This window comes from Cibotium barometz, chromosome 2, assembly GCF_041138505.1.
Source record: "Cibotium barometz isolate CiBa-2024 chromosome 2, ASM4113850v1, whole genome shotgun sequence".
Lineage (NCBI taxonomy): Eukaryota > Viridiplantae > Streptophyta > Polypodiopsida > Cyatheales > Cibotiaceae > Cibotium > Cibotium barometz.
Window position 1 is genome coordinate 15,770,462 of NC_141047.1, and position 15,433 is coordinate 15,785,894.

The 15,433-nt window shown below is 46.7% G+C and overlaps 1 protein-coding gene across 3 annotated transcripts in view; it reads left to right on the plus strand.

Annotated features, from left to right (window-relative positions):
• Positions 1 to 1,990: 1,990 nt before the first annotated feature.
• The window catches only part of LOC147640708 (calcium-dependent protein kinase 17-like), a 31,764-nt gene continuing 18,321 nt past the window's right edge, over positions 1,991 to 15,433 (plus strand). For 2 of the 3 annotated variants that reach the window (XM_086814413.1, XM_086814404.1), the window contains exons 1-5: positions 1,992 to 2,840; positions 3,410 to 3,553; positions 3,721 to 3,873; positions 3,977 to 4,092; positions 4,172 to 4,339. In XM_086814413.1, the coding sequence (XP_086670539.1) occupies positions 2,246 to 2,840; positions 3,410 to 3,553; positions 3,721 to 3,873; positions 3,977 to 4,092; positions 4,172 to 4,339 (1,176 nt within the window). In that variant the 5' untranslated portion in view covers positions 1,992 to 2,245. Of the gene's footprint in view, positions 2,841 to 3,409; positions 3,554 to 3,720; positions 3,874 to 3,976; positions 4,093 to 4,171; positions 4,340 to 15,433 lie in introns of all 3 variants that reach the window. The other variant, XM_086814422.1, reaches the window with a different exon arrangement.

Here is a 15,433-nt window from a genome sequence, read left to right on the forward strand (position 1 = left end):
TGCTATAGCAAGCATCCCAATATATACATACCCTTATCTTGTTCCATTTATAACTTGAGCCATAGATTTCCAAATCCAACGGTTGAGTAGTCTAAACACATCTATGTGAAATAAGCTTTTTTGTCTATTGTATTTTGAGTAGCACAACAGAAGTTATTGATTTTTAGGCAAATTGTAGTTTTTTCCTTCACAAGTTCACAAATTAGCTCAATGCATTTGCATACATCTCCACTTGCAAGCTTCAATGGAGAGCATTAACTTTACCTGCTTTAGCTTCCAAATACTGCAATCCACAAGGGAAAGGTTTGTTTAACTCACCTCTTGGCCAAGCTCTATGATTTGCTTCCGATTTCCAATCCAATGGTGCTTCCGAGCTTCAATGGTGACCTTCACAGCTGCAATCTCCAACCACTTGAAGTTTAGGGTTTCCACTCATTGTGAGAGCAATCTATGCTCTGATACCATGTAAATAGAATGGGGATGTACAAATAACGCTTGCATAAACCCTAGTTAGTTCTCACACAACCATAGATAAGAATAGAAGGAGCCAATTTTTTCATTCCATTCTCCTTCACACACACTCCATCTTCCAAAAATCTACACACCCATAATGATAAGTTCACACCATACTAATGCAACACCAAATGTCCACACACTTGGCCATTGGGCAGCACAACCAACTATTATCCACACACTCTTGTGGCTAATGCACACCACACTGTGTCACACCGACACCATGTGGATAAACTTGCTATCTTGATGAGAGAGAGAGAGAGAGAGAGAGAGAGAGAGAGAGAGAGAGAGAGAGAGAGAGAGAGAGAGAGAGAGAGAGTTGTGTGCATGCTCATCTAGATTAAAAGACTCGAAAGGAGAGGGCATAGCCATCACATGCCTTCAAATCTACATTTGAAGTTTTAAATAACAAAACTAAGGTTTTAAACCTTAGTTTACTTTTTCCATTATGTGGGATACACTAATTTAAAATTAATCCATGAGAAGAAGAATAAGTCCAGAATCTTAGTAATACCCTTAGGAAAAACAAATCATAATATTTATTTAAAAATGCACCAAAATGCTTAAATGGGTCTGGATGTAAAGACAATTTTAAGGTAATATATATACTTAATATTGGTCCCAAAAAAACACACACTAACATAAATAGATTATCATCATTAGCAACTTCCAATGATTGCTTGCAATGCATGTAACTCTCTCTCTCTCTCTCTCTCTCTCTCTCATAGGATTTAAAAGCTCAGAGCTAAAAGATTTTAGCCTTAGCCTTTAAGTACCATGATTGTGCTAGCTTGCATGTGGCCAACCATGAGAGAAGCCCCACAAAAGCCCCATGACTAATGTGGGTTGCCAACCACGAGAAAAGCCCCACAAAAGCCCCATGACTAAGGTGGGAAACCATCCAAGAATGACAACAACAATTGATCTAGGCCCAATTTCCACGTAGCATAAAACTCACAATTAGTTGTAATTTAGGAGAGAATTAAATGAGATAACGACTAAAGCATCCTCATATCTCATGGTTGTGAATGTGCCACATAGGATTTTGAAATGTTGAAATTGAAACCGGCAACTTTGGCCATCGTAGAAACAGGGCTCTAGTAGTGATGTTGCGAGTGAACACCCGATCGACAAAACGACAACAACATGTGCAAATGCCCACCAACATTGAATCTCATTGAAGGTGCAAATATATATTACAGCTGCAACACGTAGAGTTTAAGTAATTATGGAACCTTTTTGTTTTTTTTTGAGATTAATAATAATTATATATATTACCTCAGAAACTGTCCAAAAACAAAACCAACTTGAGAACAACCAAGTAACCTACCTACAAAAATCCCCTCTTCTTTTATTTCGAAAATCTAAATCCATGTAGGAATATGAAGCTGATATAACCAAGAGAGCTATATATATATATATATATATTTTGGGATGGGCTGAGTGTTATCTTTTGGGCGCGTATGGAGAGTACTATTGACTTAACAATACGGATTTTTAAAGTGCGAAGTACACGCGCCTTCGCGTGCGGCTGGCTATGGCAAACCCATAGCTTCCTTCACTGGACCATCTTTGCGTCTCTCGTAGAGAAGCTCTCAAAACTGGACGAGCTTTTCACAATCACATGTGCTACGTTTATGCTTAATCACAGAGTTTTACCCTGTTTTAGCTTAATACATCATCTGATTTAGGTTTTTCACTTAGCTTTTCTGGGTTTCAGAAAAGCTGCCCCATGGGCAATCAGGTAAGTGAACACAGAAAACCTCATGGTAGCCATGGGCCTGCACATCCTGGCTCACCTGCCCCGAAGCAGAATGTGAGCAATGTGCTGAATCGACCCATGGAGGATGTGAGAGAAACCTACACTTTAGGCAAGGAGATAGGCCGTGGCCAGTTTGGTATAACCCGCCTGTGCACGCATAAAGCCACAGGGGAGCTTCTAGCCTGCAAGTCCATATCCAAGCGCAAACTCACATGCAAAGAAGACATTGAAGATGTGCGTAGGGAGGTCCATGTCATGCATCATCTCACAGGTCACCCAAACATTGTCGAGCTCAAGGGTGCTTTTGAGGATCGACTTGCTGTGCATCTGGTGATGGAGTTCTGCGAGGGCGGTGAACTTTTTGATCGGATCATTGTAAAGGGAAAATTCTCCGAATGTGCGGCAGCAGGCGTGTGTAGAACCATTGCGGAAGTCCTCCAGATATGCCATTCGCTTGGAGTCATGCACAGAGATCTCAAACCTGAGAATTTTCTTTTTCTCAACAAGGAAGAGGACTCCCCTCTCAAGGCTATAGATTTTGGACTGTCTGTCTTCTTCAAGCCAGGTGAGAGCACTTAATTCAAATAAACTATTATCTTGCTCTTCATTTAGGTGCTTAGTTGATTTTCACACTTGCAACGTCCAGCTCCTCAAAGGTCATGGACATAGCACGGTCATTAGGTAAGAATCACACAGCAGGTGTGGAGATTATTAAGTTGCTCACGTCCCTTGCATACACATCATCATGTGAGTGAGTGGGAACATGGCACAGGGCAGAGTCTCGATGGGATAGATACCTAGTCATTGCCAGTTCTCAAGGTGAGTTTTAACTAAGGACCTTTACACATCACCGAGGGCTTGGACATGTACAGCAGGTGCCTTGCTCTCCCTTTTCATTCACAGGCAGAGAGTTACTGTGTAAACTTTAAAGCCCTTAATCATTGCCAGCACCCAAGGTGAGGGTCAGTCATGATTTGACAAGGCCACAAGTGTGCAAGCAGCCTCAGGTGATTCTGACTGGTTTTCACTATGCTAGTCATGTATCAAGATTTGCATTTGCTGAGGTGTAATACTGTGCTACTCATTGTGTATTACATTTTGCATTCCTGGTTACAATGATTATGTCTTGTACAGGGCAAGTTTTCACAGACATTGTAGGGAGTGCATACTATGTTGCTCCTGAAGTACTCCGCCGTCACTATGGTCCAGAGGCGGATGTCTGGAGTGCTGGTGTGATATTATACACCCTATTGTGTGGTGTTCCACCTTTTTGGGCAGGTATAGACCATCCACTCTTATCTTCTAGCATGATAGGAGACGGTTACCGTTGTGAAGAAAATTCTGGCAATCCTAAGGAAGTCACTAAATTTGAAGTGAATGCAGGGACTACCTTTGTTAGTACCCAAGCTGCATTCTGACTCTTGGTTGCTTTTTGTGCTTTGCAGATACCGAACAAGGTATTTTTGATTCTGTTTTAGGGGGTTCTGTTGATTTCACAATTAAGCCATGGCCATCCATTTCGTCTTCAGCAAAAGACCTTGTGAAGAAGATGCTGAGTAAGGATCCTAAGGAGCGGCTTACGCTTCATGCAGTTCTGAGTAAGTGCGTGCTCACTGGATGGTGGCTTCGCTAGCTGCAAGACAGTAGGATGAGACCAGGCTGGTTGTGGCTGGTGGTAATATCCCTTCATTTTTTAAACAGGCCATCCCTGGATTCGAGTGGATGGTGAAGCACCTGATAGGCCTCTTGATAGTGCTGTATTGACAAGAATGAAACAATTTAGAGCAATGAATAAGCTCAAGAAACTTGCTGTCAAGGTACCAAATATATGTGTGTGTGCAGCTGGCTATGGAGAATTGAATCCTCCTTTTGACCTTGCGTGGTCTGCTCATACAGGTCATTGCGGAGCGTTTATCTGAGGAGGAGATTACTGGCTTGAAGGAGTTGTTCAAAAGTATGGACATTGATAATAGTGGTACTCTCACTTTTGAAGAACTGAAGCAAGGTCTGGCAAAGCAGGGCTCTATGCTTGCGGAGTCCGAGGTTTACCAGCTACTGAATGCGGTATAGTTTATTATATGGCATTGTTTGTGGCGAAGGATCTCTTTGATTTTTGTCAGTCCCTGTTATGGGCCTGTTGCCCCCCCAAGCAATGACTGGCAACTGCCTCTTCCTTGTTGCTGGTTCTGACTGCACATTTCTCGTGCTCGTCTGTTCACTGCTCCTACCCTGACAGGTAGTGTGGAATTACTGGAATACTAAGAGAAAAGCACCATCTCCTCCCCTCCCCCTCCCCCCCCCCTCCCCCCCCCCCCCCCCCCAACCCCCCAGCTGTGCTTTTGTTTCCCCTTCTTCCTTCTCTGGCCTTTATTCCCCATGGTGTTCAAAGAATTGGATGACCTTTTAGAAGATTGGAAGTGGATGCCGGAGCAGTTTGGTCACCTCTTGAGCTCAGAGTTCCGAGATGAGTTGCCTCTTGCCAGGCCCGAGTATCATCACATTGCTGAGCCTCCCTCATGGGCTTGCTGCAGGATGAGCCACTCTAAGTGGACTGATCTCAAACAGAAGTTAGAGGAGATGCTAGACAAAGGTCTGGTCCACCCAAGTTCCTTGCCTTTTGGAACTCCAGCGAAGAAGGTTAGGAGTAACCGCTTGTGTGTGGATTATCAGGCGCTCAACAGACTCACCAGTTTCCTTTCCCCTATGTTAACAAGGTGCTAGATAAGCTTAGAGGCGTAGTGTTATAAAGCTGGATTTGAAGTCCGCTGTCATCATGTTTGGATTGTGTTGAACAGCATTCAGAAGACTGCATTTAGGACATCCTTTGGGTTCTCTGAATTCTTGGTGATGCCCTTTGGGTTGATCAATGCACCATAGCACTGGTCACCTTAAATAGGATGGTTCTCCAAAATTTTCAGCCGCATTTGGGACACTTCGTTATTGTGTTTCTCGACTGCAACTTGGTCTTCAAAAATCTTGAGACAAGTGTCATGGTCATTTGGAGTTGGTCATTCGGGTGATTTAGGCTAATTAGTTGCAGCTTCACTCTATCAAAATTGAGTTTTAATTAGTCTTGTGGGTTGACTACCATGAGTATATAACATGCACGTTCTTAAAAGGTGAATTTGGGCATGTTCTTGGATTCATCTAGGCATATAATTCAGTCGTGTTAGCGGACATGCAGATTTCACATTGTGAAGTTTTCGTCCGAGTTGCGGCCAGTTGATATTGTGCTTATTCTTTCTATCTTTAGCGGTGCATTTGTCCTATCAACTACTTATTTGCCGTACTAATTCTTTCTATTTGCTACTTCCCTTAGTGCTAGGCTTCATTATTGTAACATGCGGAAGCTTCGGAGAAGATCGGTAACTTCAATGCTCAGAAATCAGCACACTTTTCGCGACGGAATTAACGCACAAAATGAATGAAGATGTGCAGAAAATAGAGAGAGAGAGGGAGAGATGGAGAGGACACAGTATTGGGTCCCAAATACCCTTTGTAGGGCCCCCACCACGGATGGTGTATTTGCTTTATTAGAATGATGTAAATCTGAAAAGAAAATACAAAAACTTGACCTTTCTTGGCTGAGAAATCCCTACCCTTGACCTTCAGTTCTCACCCCTTTGTGTTAGCAAACCCTTGGCTGGTTTGGCCCCTTGGATTGCTTGAGCACTTGGTGAAATATGACAACACAAATGGGATTGTGGCTCTCCTATTTATACTACTCCCCATGAGCAGTCAGCCAGCCTTATGTCCAGGCGGCCAGCATAGTTTTGTCCCACGACTGTAAAATCAGCATTAAATGCTGAATAATTCACATAAAAAGCTGCGCTTTTCTTCATGGCTGGCTGGGCATCATGCGCCTGAATCTCTAGGGGTTGGGCACTGAATTCCCTCTGTTTTGAGGACTGGGCAGCCTGTGTGGGCTGCCCCACACTTGCCTTACAGCCATCAAAACACTAGATATGCTGTCGGCTGCCCCTGGCATGCCCCTAGGGCTGTCCTACAGCCTCTCCATGGCTGGTGGGTTCAGCCAGGGCGTTCTTGGTCCTCATGGGGGTGGTTTCACACTATCCCCATGCCCACACTAAGACTTGGGGTAGCCCTATGGGTTGGCCCCTTGTTCTAAAAGCAAACCCTAACTACCTACACAATGATCTGGCATCCGGCATCCAGTACCATACCAGATACACAGAATCACTGTCATCATTCCAGAGGGAGACTCACAGCGCGGACTGGCACTGTTTCATGTGCAGGACGCTGCACACCTGACCTTGGACTCCTGTGCAGGACAATGCACACTTGACCTTGGACGATTGGGATGGATTCTTGGCTGACTCGTCCCGGACTGGGCTCACATGGGACTAGTTTACCATCCCAGGTCCTGCACCTTCTGTAGAGATATGTCTACGTGGCATCCAAGTGCGGGATGCACGTGACATCCCCTTCTGCTTAACTTGACGGAAGCTGCATAGCCTCCAAATAATCTGTCAATAACGCCAGATAGTCTTAAAAAACTCTTTGTCAAGCCATACCGCTTTGTGGGTCCCTCGGTCTTGAAACTTCGTGAGGAACTGTCTTTGTCTTCGGCCGGAGCCATGCTTGAAACAGTGCAAAAGGATCTCTGGAACCATAACTTTTGCTTTATCAACAATATCTGGTTCCGCCTCGTCTTTGACTTCTGAAGGGATTGGTCCTGCATATGGCTTTAACCAACTAACGTGAAACACATCGTGAATAGTCCAACTCGGAGGTAACTTTAACTGCATAGACACCTCATTAATCTTTTTCCTGATGGGAAAAGGTCCGAAGCTCCTGAAAGACAACTTTGGGCATCGCTTGCCCACTTGTTTCAACCTTTGCTTCATAATCCGAAGATAAACCAAATCCCCTTTCGAAAACTTCATATCCCTTCGGTCTTTATTGGCCTGTCGAGTGTAGGCCTCCTGTGCTAGCCAATCTGTCTTTTGCTGATTCTAAAATCTCCTGGTAAGACTCCGTCATTCTGTTCGCTTTAGGTACTGAAGACGAGGTCCTGGTCAACAATGACTGGAAAGGTCTTCCAAATGCTGTCTCATATGGAGTCCTGCCAATAGCTAAAGAAAAAGAATCATTCAAAACAGCTTGAACTAAAGGCAAATAAGATTCCCACTTACCTTGCTGATCGTGGATACAACACTTCAGCACATTAAAGACCAACTGGTTGTATATCTCTGTCTGGCCGTCCGTCTGTGGGTGGAATGCACTGGAAAAATTCAATTTAGTACCAAAGTTATCAAACAATGCCCTCCAAAAATGACTGGTAAACTTGGCATCGCAGTCTGACACTATGGTCCTAGGAATCCCGCCAATCGAGTACCAATGCCGAATGAACAACTGGGCAACATCCTCGGCAGTCACACTGGCCTTGCAAGGAATAAGCATAACAAATTTGCTAAATCTATCAACAATAGTTAAGCACTGCGTATTACGCTTACGTGGACTGGAAGGCAGATTCGTGACAAAGTCCATTGAAATATCTTGGAAAGGACCCTCAGGAATTGGCAAGGGCTGTAACAATCCTATCTTCTTTCCACGAGGAGCTTTCACCTTTTGACAAATATCACAGCGTTGTACATATGTAAACACATCTCGCCTCATCTTTGGCCAATAATATTGCCGTTTCAATTTCTCCAGAGTCGAATTCATGCCCCTATGACCACCAGTATTGGCGTCATGGACATCATGGAGAAGAGCTGCCCTGAACGACTTCATGACACTGTCAAAATATGCAGCGGAAATGATAACCAAACTTGGGTAGACAAGAGCAAGTAGACTGCAGAAAATAAACAGCACAAGAAACACAGAGAGATAGGTGTGTAAACTCTTCTCTATACACAAGATCTTGAGAAAACTGAATGAGGAAGTGGTGGGGGCAAGGGGCCTATTTATATGCCCTTGGGAGAGCAGTCGGCCAGCACAAAAGATGCCCACGACTGCATAAATGCAGTCGGCCAGCAAAAGAAGTGTCCATGACTGAGTGAATGCAGTCGGCTAGCAGTCCAGTAGCCCACGCATCACCTGTGTGCAGTCGGCCAGCCATAGGACTGTTGTTGGGACAATCGGCCAGCCGTGGTGTGCTCCTGCCAACCTCTGGCATCCCTCCCCACCACTAGAAAAAAATGGAAAAAAATAGGAAAAAATACGGGGAGTGTGGAAAAATGATAAAACACCTTATACAGGGCGGGCACACCCACAACAGAGGCCGTGGTGTATAAATATAGACAGGAGATGACTTCTAACACCCCCTCTCAGCTCCTGGCTGTGAAACCAACCCAAGGGAGCTGGAGTGCCGCCTGAGCGTAGCCTGAGGTAGAGACTTCGTGAAGAGGTCCGCCGCATTGTCCTCCGTCGAACAATAAAGTAGCAAGATGTCACCAACCAAGATCTTCTCATGTACAAAGTGATACTGTATCTCTATATGCTTGGTCCGGGCATGGAAAACCGGGTTCCGAGCAATAGCTATACAACTCTCGTTATCGCACTGGATGACTGTGGGTTCCCTCTGTGGAAACCCAATCTCGCCTAGCAGCCTCCGCAGCCATACAACCTCACAAGCAGCCCGATACTCTGCCTCTGTCGAAGAAAGGGCAATAGTTGGCTGCCTCTTGCTGCTCCAAAAAACTGCTCCTGAGCCGAGGGTAAAATTGTATCCTGAAGTAGATCTCCTCGTGTCTGGATCTCCTCCCCAATCTGAATCACTCCAACCTTGGAGCGTGACTCCATTCCCTCCTGTGTAAAAGAGTCCCAGATCCTTCGTACTCTGGAGATACCGCAAGATCCGCAATCCTGCGTCCCAATGAGACTTCAATGGCGTCTGCATAAAAGAGCTCAACAGCCCCACGGAGAAGCTCAAGTCCAATCTGGTGTTCAGCAACCAGATCAATGAACCAACCAACTTCCGATACTGCGAGGCATCAACTGGCTCACAAGGATCTGTAACGGTTAACTTTGTGTTCGGGTCCATCGGCGAGGTAATAGGCTTGCAGTTCTCCATCCCAAAGGCCTCAAGCAACTCATGAACATACCGCTGCTGCTGCTGAGAGACGAAAAACCCCCTCTGGGTCTGCCAGATCTCCAATCCCAAAAAGAAGTGGAGTAAGCCTAAGTCGGTCATCTCAAACTCCTTTGACAAGGCAGCCTTCGTCACTCCAATGTGCTCCACATGACCGCTGGTGAGATCATCCACATAAAGGATGATAAGCGTGACCATGCCGCATTCCCGAAAGAGATACAGGTTCGGATCTGCAACCGATCTTTGAAATCCAGTCCGAATAAAGAAGGAATCAATCTTCTGATTCCATGCCTTGGGAGCCTGCTTAAGACCATACAAGGCCTTACGTAACCTGTAAACCATCCCTTCAAATCCTGGAACAATAAAGCCTGTAGGCTGCTCAACGTACACCTCCTCCTGCAGGTCACCATTAAGGAACGCAGATTTTACATCCATTTGATACACGGGCCACCTCTGAGAAGAAGCAAGGGCAAGAACGGTCCGAATCGTGGACATCCGCTCTGTCGCTGCAAAGGTATCCTCGTAGTCGATGCTTGGCCGCTAAGCATAACCTTTAGCCACAAGCTTGGCTTTGTGTTTGTCCACCGACCCATCAGACGCATATTTGGTCTTAAAGACCCATTTGACACCAATGACAGACCGCTTCGACGGCCTCGGTACCAACTCCCAAGTGTGGTTCTTCTCGATGGCATCAAGTTCCACCTGCATGGCTTTCCTCCAAGTATCCTGTGCAAGGGCTTCCTTTACGGAAGTGGGCTCTTTATCCTGCATGATACGAGACATCAAAGCATAGTTCACCTGAAGAAGCTCCGCTGTGTTGCTTTTATCTCGGACTCTATGTGATCTTCGAGGGCCGTCCTCTGTGGTCCACTCGGAGGGTAGCTCCGTGACACCCGACTCCCGAAGGGTGTCTAACAACCACCTAGGTACTCGAACAGATCGTGGAGCCTCCTGTGGTCGCGAGGGCTCTACTCGAGCTGTGGGGTCAACCTCCTGTGATGACTGAGGTGGATCAACTGGAATGATAGTCTGGGAATCATCATCAGACTCCTCTGGATCTCCAAGAAGTGGCGGCTCCTCGACAGTGGATGCTGGAACATGCTCGTCAAAGACCACATCCCGGCTGACAACAATCTCGTTCCTTTCTGGATCATACAACTTGTATCCCTTGGAAAGAGAGTTATACCCCACAAATACCAAATTGCGGGACTTGGAGTCAAGCTTTCCCCTCTGCTTCTTTGGAATATGTACATACGCATCACTCCCAAAGACACGGAAGTGCGAGACATCGGGTTTCCTGCCAAAGTATGTCTCAAATGGAGTCATATGGGGTACTGAAGTCGTCGGAGATCGGTTGATGGTATGGACAGTCGTTGCCACAACCTCAGCCCAAAGTGGACGAGGAAGATCACGATGCTCCAGCATGGTCCTCACCATCTCCACCACAGTCCTGTTCTTGCGTTCAACGACCCCATTCTCCGAAGGCGATCCAGTATTGGCCAGTTCCCTTTTGATGCCATGATCTGCACAAAACCTGAAAAATACAATCGAGGAGAATTCACCTTCTTTATCAGCCCTGAGAGTCTTAACCTGAAATCTAGACTCTTTCTCCACCATCACGTGCCAATCCTTGAACAACCGAGCAAAAGCTTGGTCCTTCTGGGAAAGAAAGTAGACCCACGTGAATCTGGTACAATCATCAACAAGCAGCATAAAATAGAGAGATCCTCCCAAAGATGGTATTTGTTGAGGTCCACACAAGTTAGTGTGAATCAACTCCAATGGTTTCGAAGCCCGCCTGGAAGCCTGCTTCGGAAAGGATTCCCTGTGCTACTTACCACGTATGCAAGAACTGCAACGTCCTTGCCTACTACCAACATCTGGCAAGCCAACCACCATCTGGTCCCGGAAGGCGCGCCTCAATGCATCCACATTTAAGTGGCCAAAACGAAAGTGCCACAAATCTCCGACCTGAGAACCTGTCAATGAGGAGAGTGCAGAGAGCTTGTAGATGCCATTCTCCACACCGCCTTCCCAAACAACTTGGCCTGTCTCACGGTCCGTTAGAGCAACTGAATGCTCCTCAAATTCCACCCGAAAGCCAGTCTTGCATACCTCATGCACTGACAGAAGATGAAAACCCAGAGCAGGGACATAAAGAACACGGGAAGCATGCTTGCCCCCTTTGCCGTCGGGAATAATCTCCATCCGGCCCTCACTATGTATTGGAATAGTGGAGTTGTCGCCAATAAAGATGCGACCTGACTGCCGTTTCAGATCCAGAAAGAAGTCACGGGATGGAGTCATGTGCCTGGAAGCACCACTGTCAAGAATCCATTCCCGGGTATCCTTCGCGGTGAAGCCAACTGCCTCCTCGCTCGAAGATGATGAAGCATCGGAGTCCACCATCTCTAAGTGCACAAATGCCGGAGTCTTTGCAGCTGAGGCTGAGGAATCAGCACTCTTCCCTGTTCGCTTAGGGCACTTCCTCCAGTAGTGGCCTTTCTCGCCACAATCATTACAAGATCTTTTGGCCTTCAGCTTCTCTCATACTGAGTCAGGCTTCTTCTGAGAAGACTTCTCCGGTGAAGCCTTCCCTTTGCCCTTGTTGGTATTCCGGCCTTTCGATCGTTGGCCAGGTAAGGCCTTCGAACCTCCGCTGTGAGGAGGGTTCGTGAAACGTTCCTCCTGGTCCAAGACCATTGGCACAAGCTCCTCCCAGGTTATGGTGCTGAGCCTGCCACTCGTAATCAACGAGGAATAAAAAGCAGAATACTGAGCCGGCAAATGGGAAAGCAAAGTGATGGCCATATCTTCAGATGATATCTCTTTCCCAGCTTGTAGGACTTCCTGCTGAAGGGCCTGCAGCTTGTTGATGTGTTCCCACATCGTCAAGGACTTTGTAGGGTTCAAAACCCGCATCTGCACTTCCAAGGAGATCCGTTTCATGGGTGATACCCTGTTATACAAAGAAGCCAAGTGCTCCCAAATGCCTCTCGCCAGCGTCATGTGCTTTATATGGTTGATCACTTGTGGTGTGCAATTGAGGAAAATAAACGACCGGACCTTGGTGTTGACACGATCCCACATGTGTGCCTGTGCCTCTCGGTCCTTCCTCGTCGACAGTAACTCCCCTTCCTCAGCTTCTGGCCGTGGAACCCCGATGATGATAAAATCAGCAAGGTCATATGACTCCAACACCGACTCCATCATGACCTTCCAGATGCCGTAATTGGACCCGTCCAAGTGACGATCCACTGGGAACGTGGGGAGAGTCGGAATCTTCACGTCCTTCTCAGCCATCTCTAGTAAATCTGCCATCGTGGAGAGGAACTTGAAAGGGTGGGCGGGTGGGAAAAAAAAATCTGTAAACCTGCAAGTGGCTGTCCAGCACCTAAGCCCGCCTTCCTCTTGCACCTTCTCTTCCCGTACAGCCCAAAACAGTCCACCAATCAGCAGCCTAACACTCCCCCTCTTGCTCAGAAAAACTCCCAAGATCTATCTCGAGCCTAGGGCTCTGATACCATGTCAGAATATGCAACAGATATGATAACCAAACTTGGGTAGACAAGAGCAAGTAGACTCCAGAAAATAAACAGCACAAGAAACACAAAGAGATAGGTGTGTAAACTCTTCTCTATACACAAGATCCCGAGAAAACTGAATGAGGAAGTGGTGGGGGCAAGGGGCCTATTTATATGCCCCTGGGAGAGCAGTCGGCCGGCACAAAAGATGCCCACGACTGCATTAATGCAGTCGGCCAGCAAAAGAAGTGTCCACGACTGAGTGAATGCAGTCGGCCAGCAGTCCAGTAGCCCACGCATCACCTGTGTGCAGTCGGCCAGCCACAGGACTGCTGTTGGGACAGTCGGCCAGCCCTGGAGTGCTCCTGCCAACCTCTGGCATCCCTCCCCACCACTAGAAAAAAATGGGAAAAAATAGGGAAAAATACGGGGAGTGTGGAAAAATGATAAAACACCTTATACAGGGCGGGCACACCCACAACAGAGGCCCTGGTGTATAAATATAGACAGGAGATGACTTCTAACAACACATAGTCGGCCTTTGTAGAAAAGCCAACCATCGCGTATCAGAAAGTGGCATAGTCCTGTGGCATCCAATGCTTGTTCCCACTGTGTACCGAATTCCTCGGAATCCGCGTACGTGTGCTTCATGTCATCTAGTCCTGTACCAACAAGATTGAGTCTAGTGGTCTGAATCGAAGTCACTTGTCCCTTCCTGCTCAAAGCATCGGCCACTGGATTGGCCTTTCCTGGAAGGTACTCAATCATACCACCGAATTGCTGGAATATCTGGCTCCAGCGGTGTTGTCAATCACTCCACTGTGCACTTGGCATTGTTTGAATCCAGCGTAATGCCTGATGGTCAGTGCGAACCTCAAAGTCACGACCATAAAGAAAATGTTTCCAATGTTTCAAGGCCTGTATAACTGCTAGGAGTTCACGATCGTAGACTGAGTAATTTTTCTCTACGGGCAGTAACTTATGAGACATGTAAGCTATTGGATGACCATTCTGTTGTAACACACCTCCAATTGTGATGTTACTCGCATCGGTGATCACCTGAAATGGCTTGTCCCACAAGGCAAGTGCTAAACAAGGCGCTTCTGATAAAGCCACCTTGAGGTTCTTGAATGTCTCCAACGCTTGTGGAGTCATTCGGATCCTTTGCCTTCTTGTCTTCACACCCTTTAGCAGATCGGTGAGATCCGTCGAGAGATCAGAAAACTTGTCTATGTGGGTGGAGTATGCCTGGCATATACCCACAAAGGATCTGATGTCATAGGCAGTCTGAGGTTTTTCCCAATAGACAATCTCGGCCACTTTAGCCGGATCAAGTCGAATGCCTTCGGCACTAATTATGTATCCCAAGTAATGCACCTGGAACAAATAAAATTCCGACTTCTTTTCATTGACGTAGAGCTCGTTGCTTTCTAGCAACTTAAGAACTTTCTCCACATCAATGTCATGTTGCTCAACCGTACAAGTATGTCGTCCAAAAATATGAACACACACTTTCCAATCAAATCCCGAAAAACACGCATCATCATGCGGTTAAATGTAGTTGGGGTGTTCGTCAAGCCAAATGGCATGACCACAAATTCATAGTGGGCCCATTCCGTACGGAAGGCTGTCTTGGGAATGTCCCCCTCCAGAATCCTCACCTGGTGGTACCCACTCTTTAAGTCAAGTTTCGAGAACACCTTTGCTCCATTCAGCCTCTCGAGAATATAATCTATTCGAGGCATCGGGAATCTACTCTTGATAGTTAGCTTGTTGAGTGCACGATAATCGACACACAAACGGGAAGATCCATCTTTTTTCTTGACAAATAGGTGCTGCAAATGGCGACACGCCGGGGCGGATGAAGCGAGATCGCAACAATTCTTGTAGTTGGAGGTCCAACTCCGATTCCATTGCCTTGGAAAGGTGATACGGAAACTTGCTTGGGGGTTCCGAGCCTGGGAGGAGGTCAATCTTGTGGTCCTCCGGTCTGGACGGGGGAAGCTGGGGAGGGAGGCTGTCCTGAAGAAAAATCTTCTGGAACTTTTCATGAAGAGCCGAGTACTTCTCGGAAGCACTGGCCACCGTCTGGGCTGTCTAGATGTATATCATCGCACACTGTGCGCCTTTCCTGACTGCTCGCTTCTTAGCCTGTAAGTGGCTTATGAGCGGAAAGTTCGGAATTCCTGGCTCACACTTAATGGTCACTGGGGCGTTTTGACACATTCCGATTGATCTGGAACGTGTGCTTGTCCCACTTGACATCAGGAAGAAACTTGTGAAACCACTGAATGTCCAAAGTTATGTCTGCTCCTACAAGAGGGGCAACCATAAAATCACGCACAAATTCTATGCCCTGAATAGCTAACTTAGCACCTAGAGCTTCATACTTGACGCTCGTTGTCGTGCCTGTGCTAAAACCCTCAACCTGTTTGTCCACCGAAGTTGGGTCGAAACGGGCACACCTAGTGGCCTGTTCCGTGACCACATCCTTCGTGCTGCCGCTGTCAAACAAGACGACGACTCTCTAGCCACCTATGTAGCCAAAGGACTTGAGCAATTCGTTGCGCTCATACTCCT